The 6000-nt window shown below is 38.0% G+C and overlaps 1 protein-coding gene across 7 annotated transcripts in view; it reads right to left on the bottom strand.

Moving 5' to 3' along the window:
• Positions 1-1753: 1753 nt before the first annotated feature.
• LOC125467531 (erlin-1-like) overlaps positions 1754-6000 on the bottom strand; it is a 39508-nt gene continuing 35261 nt past the window's right edge. For all 7 annotated transcript variants that reach the window (XM_048563531.2, XM_048563535.2, XM_048563533.2 and 4 more), the window contains 2 exons: positions 4577-4656; positions 1754-3687 (listed from right to left, as the gene is read on the bottom strand). In XM_048563531.2, the coding sequence (XP_048419488.1) occupies positions 3460-3687; positions 4577-4656 (308 nt within the window). In that variant the 3' untranslated portion in view covers positions 1754-3459. The remainder of the gene's footprint in view (positions 3688-4576; positions 4657-6000) is intronic.

The following is a 6000-nucleotide window of genomic DNA, read 5'->3' as shown; positions in this document are numbered from 1 at the left end:
TTATGACTATTTGGAAACGCATAGCGTGATTAAAGGGAGTCAGCATGGCTTTGAGGGGGGCAGGTCATGCCTTACAAATCTTATTGAGTTCTTTGAGGAGGTCACGAGACAGGTTGACGAGGGTCGAGCAGTGGATATGGTGTACATGGACTTCAGCAAGGCATTTGATAAGTTTCTCCACGGCAGGCTCATTCATAAAGTCAGGAGGTATGGGATACAGGGTGATTTGGCTGTCTGGATTCAGAATTGGTTGGCTGACAGGAGGCAGAGAGTGGTTGTAGATGTTAAGTATTCTGCCTGGAGATCAGCGCTGAGTGGTGTCCCGCAGGGCTCTGTTCTTGGGCCTCTGCTCTTTGTAGTTTTTATAAATGATTTGGATGAGGAGGTTGAGGGGTGGGTTAGTACGTTTGCTGATGACACAAAGGTTGGAGGTGCCGTTGAGAGTATCGAGGGCTATTGCAGGCTTCAGCGTGACATTGTTAGAATGCAGAGCTGGGCTGAGAAATAGCAGATGGAGTTCAACCTGGACAAATGCGAAGTGATGCATTTTGGAAGGTCGAACTTAAATGCTGAATATAGGATTAAAGGCAGGGTTCTCAGCAGTGTGGAAGAACAGCAGGATCTTGGTGTTCAAGCGCATAGCTCCCTCAAAGTTGCCACACAGGTGGATAAGGTTGTTGAGAAAGCATATGGTGTTTTGGCTATCATTAACAGGGGGATCGAGTTTAAGAGCCGCGAGGTTATGGTGCAGCTCTACAAAACCCTGGTGAGACCACACTTGGAATATTGTGTCCAGTTCTAGTCGCCCTATTATAGGAAACATGTGGAGGCTTTGGAGAGGGTGCAAGAGAGGTTTACCAGGATACTGCCTGGACTGGAGGGCTTGTCTTACGAGGAGAGGTTGACTGAGCTCGGATTTTTCTCTCTGGCGAGGAGGAGGGAGAGAGGTGACCTGATCAAGGTGTACAAGGTAATGAGAGGCATTGATAGAGTCGAGACTTTTCCCCAGGGCAGGATTGACAGCCACGAGGAGTCATAGTTTTAAGGTGTTAGGAGGAAGGTATAGAGGAGACGTCAGAGGGAGGTTCTTCACCCGGAGAGTTGTGAGCGCATGGAATAGTTTACCAGTGGTAGTTGTGGAAGCGGAGTCATCAGTGACATTTAAGCGACTGCTGGACATGCACATGGACAGCAGTGAATTGAAGGGAATGCAGGTTAGGTTATTTTTGGATAAGGATAATTCCACGGCACAACATAGTGGGCCGAAGGGCCTGTACTGTGCTGTACTTTTCTATGTTCTATATACATAGCACCAGGACTTCTCCAGTCCATCGTAAATTTCAAATCTAAAATTTCTACATAAAGTGAGAGCATTTACTTACAAACAACCCAAATACACAATATGTACAACATGACTATTTCTTTAAATAACACACAGTCAGACAAAATGGTATCAAAATAAGTTTATTTTTTGAGCTACTGGAAAAAGTCAATCTTGTCTTATAATTGAGTTTACAAAAAATTAATTTTAGACATAGTTACTCATGTTCTTCATTTGCTCCAAATTTATATTTAAAACTGTTTGGTTTTTTTTTAAGAAAAAAAATTAAATTCCAGACTGCTGCTCAAAGCATTTAACCCTTGCACTTCGTATGTTTGCTTCACAAAGTAAGTATACTCAAACTCTGAACTTCCCAAATTCTGAAAAGAAAACTCTTATTTTTAAGTTAAGACATCAGCCTTTTGGAATTACTTAAGTGCAAATTATTTATTACAGTCCACATCAAAAATACCAATTGAAAACACAAATTGCATTGTATACTCAGAGCCAAAAGCAGCAAGTGAAAACCCAACAAATCCCAATATAAATGAAATTAAATTTAAATCAAGTCAAACCTTTGCTTATATAGAAATTGAGATTTTTTTGGTACATCATTTGAGACAGGCACAGCTTTATACATGAGAAACAAGTCAGACCCATTGGAACCCATGTTCAATTTTAACATCAAAACCTTAAAAAAATCTGGGGATAAAGGTATGCATTCGCTCATTACAAATATTGCATATAAAAGCTAGAACACTACAAAGATATCAACTACACAGCATGATGTAAAATGTTTCTACCATATTGTGAATTATCAAAAATAAACATTAGTATCTGCATATACCAATCGCCCAGAAATCAGAGTAGGGCTCTTTGAAAGGAAAAGATACCTTTAATATTTACCTACAATCCATCCAACACATTAATATTTCCTTTTAACTCACTTATTTTTCCAACAATTACACATGTGTGAGAAATCAATTAGGAAAAGACCATTACGGAATTTTGCATCACCACCTAGAGTTAGGGGTCAGTTGTGAGTGGTTATAACAAATTTTAAATTTGAATCTTTCCACCAAAGCAGTGCTGGATCCACATCAGAACTGCAACTTGCAACTAGTTAAAAGGGATACCTTCACTGGCATTAGTACAACAACTGCAACGGATGATTTTAAGTCAGTGTTAAAAATGTTGATAAATTGGAAAAAAGTAGTCAAGCAAAAATATTTTCAAGACTTCATGCTGCAGGAAATACAATGCCAAAAACAGTTTCCAAAATTCAGTAAGAGGGCCCAAATCCACCTTAAAATGTCAATAATGAATCTTCAAACAAAACTGAAAAATTTCTTTCACAAAGCTTCATTGAAAAAAAGGTGTTTGCTGCATTTTAACAGTACAGATCAGCATCGTTTTGCTGGAATTCAAAGCAGCCAGAGCCCAGAACTGCCAACGTATATTTAAGAGGCTGTATAAAAGTTCATGTCCTTGAGAAAAAAAAAATTAATATTGATTATGGTATTACCAACTTGTGACTAGGGGAATCATTAGAAGAGAAATGAAAATCAAAAGGAAAATAGGGTAATGCGAGATGTTGAAATACAACAGTACCTTGATAATTCTAAAACATTTTCTAATTCCATTGATCCATTTAAGAGTATTATAGTTTGCCCAAGTTAAAAATATTCTTCACAGCTGTCAATCACTTTCCTGTTGATTTGATCATAATCAATCACAATTGCAAAATGCACAATCACAGCATTCAGACATTCTTATCATGAATGCTGTGACATGCCTAGAAATACACAAAGTAATCCTTATTACAGGTATTTGTAAATTCACAATATCACAATCAGCTTTCAGTTAGGTGCAACATTTTGTATTAGACACACACATCAGCTTTTGACAGAGTGAGTGTTTGGAAATACTGGTCATAAATAGAGTTTTAGTCATTAATGTGTCAAAATTCCAATGTTGCCATTCCAGCATTGCTTTATAAAAACAGTACCCCTTAATAGAATGCTACACCCAATCTGATGGTTGTCATACCAGAATCCTTGCAAGCATAGTCCAACCATTTTGTATAATCCATATTCTTCAATATTGAACAAAGCACTGTCATTTCTCGTTTCTTCAGACTAAGTCTCTGTGGAGTCTTTTACTGCATCTTTTTGTCTTGTGCTCGATGCAGCTTTAGATGAATTATCCTCACAGGAGGAAATTTCCTCAGTCCTCCTTACAGTGTTCTGCTGAAAGGCACTCGTATCCAAAAACATGTCTGGGATGTCACTTCCAAAGTAAATTTTGCTGTTTGTTGAAATTGCTTGGTATTTAGCCATCTCCAGATATTCTTTAGTTAGTTTTAACTGTTAGGAAGGGAAGAAAACAGATTTGAATTTGCTACTGAAACAGGAATAATGCTAAACCCAGTAATCACCATGCTTGGTATATAATTAGTAGTTGCAAAGGAATCCTGAATCCTTATCAAGATTCATTTTCCTAACCATGAAAACAAATTTAACACTATTTTCTTGGTCTTCAGTTTTGGTAGGAATTCACCAAAGATCATTTGACCTTCCAAACCCGTGACCACTTGGGATCACCACCACCGGCAAGTTCCCCCCCAAGCCACTCACCATCCTGACTTGGAAATATATCGTTGTTCCTTCACTGGGTCAAAATCCTGGAATTTCCACCCCCACCCCCCAACAGTATTGTGGGTCATCCCACAGCATGTGGGCTGCAGCAGTTCAAGAAAGGAACTCACCACTACCTTCCCAAAGGCAACTAGGGATGGGCAGTAAAAGCTGGCGAGCCAGCATACTCCATGAGTGAACAAACTCAAAACTCATTGCTAAATAACAACTTGTTAGGTCATAAAATGAACAATCACAATCACATTTAAATTTCCGTGTTATCAACAGGTAAGGGACAAAACAATGTACATGTAAACTGCACACCAGAATAAAACTAGTTCTGATTGGAATGGATATATAATAAATAACTATATATGAGACTTAAGAGGTGGTGGGGAACATGGGAAATATGGGAGAAGCTTTTAAAAAATGGATATAAAGACTGAAAAACCAGAAACAAAACCAGTCTGTTTACATTGCTGAATCATGTACAGTTCTCATGTCTTCTCATGGAATCTCTTTTTCCATTCCAACTATTCTATAATGGAATACAGACAACACTTGTTTCTATTTAGTAATTATACATTGAAATCAAGTGCGCAGTAAGAGGTTTTCATACCTGGTTGGCTTCTGCAGTCTTCTGTGCAGTGTAGAAGTCTGCATCTGCTTTAGCTTTCTGTTTGGCTAAATAAGTAGCATCTGGAAGCAAACCAAAACAATTGAATCACTACTTCTCACATTAAACATTATACGCCACCTGGCAACTACAGGATAAAACAAAGTCCACCAACATTTAATCTATATTGTGAATTGAGACTGCCAGTGAAACATGGGTGCAGAATACAGTGAACTAGGCAGACTTGGCTGTTAGAAACAAATGCAGCGATGCCACATCAAAATCTTCCACTACTCCATTTTGAAGCAGTTGTTTCTGGAAAAGCATACATCAATAATTAATCAACTGTCCCAAAGAACAAACTTCAGCTGCTTGTAACTCCTAACTTTATATAATGAGAAAGCAGACAAGACCTCCTTAGTGTACTTGAAACCTAGTCTCTTGTCTCTTCTCCATGTGGAAAAATATGGACATAGTAATGAAGCACAGACAACAAGAATGTAGATTATTTAACAAAAAAAACACAAAACAAGATTTCAAGAGAATCAAATAGTAAGGAAGATTATTTACATGTAGACTCAGTCACCTTTTGAACGCGCGTTTAAAGTAATGCAAAAAGATAATCATTAGGAAAAAGTGGACTTAGAAATACCAGCTGAAATGAAGTTCTCCTTTGTGATGCGACTTGAATGAAAATTTATCCCAGGAGTTGGAATTCATCTACATTTAATCTTGCACTTTTTGCAGGTGACTGAATTTCTAGTGAAGGGTTGTAGAATTCCCAAAAGTGTGCCAAGAAACACTACGAATTGTTTATTGAACGGAAATGCTGAGACTACTTGAAGAAAATAGGCTAATCCATAGTTCCCTAGTGACTTGCGACGCAAAGCCTTCAAAACCAGTCTCCAGGGACTACAATTATTACTAGTGTCCCAAGTAATTGTTTCAAGAGCTCTCTGTTGTTATTTTGATGAAGAAAGGTGGTTACCTGTGAAGCACAGCCATCAAGTTTGAATGTTTATCGAGCAATCTCAAAAGAATCCATTTGCAAAGATCGCCTACAAAGAATGGCATTTATTCAATAAAGAACTGACCCAGTAGACTGAAAGTCTCAGGTTCAATCTGTAAGTTATAATAGAGTGCTAAAACTAAGTCCCATGCCTGTCAATGAAAAAGATGCAGCAAGATTTTGGCTTATGGCTATTGTTTATCAGCATTTGCTGCTAGATAACTGTGATCATGGTCAAAAAGTTATCTGCCACACACTGCAAGGGCTGTTGCCTGTTTAGTTCACATACTTAAGGACACCCGGTATCATGGAACTTCACTCAGGAAGAAATATCTTTTGGGAGTATTTATATACATATTTTAATACTATTTCATTTAAGAACTTAGATTTTGAACTAATGACATGTGGATTTGGTCTG

The sequence above is a fragment of the Stegostoma tigrinum genome, chromosome 37, assembly GCF_030684315.1.
Source record: "Stegostoma tigrinum isolate sSteTig4 chromosome 37, sSteTig4.hap1, whole genome shotgun sequence".
Taxonomy (NCBI): Eukaryota; Metazoa; Chordata; class Chondrichthyes; order Orectolobiformes; family Stegostomatidae; genus Stegostoma; species Stegostoma tigrinum.
Note: the sequence above shows the minus strand (reverse complement) of the source record. Positions and strands in the feature narration are given on the sequence as shown.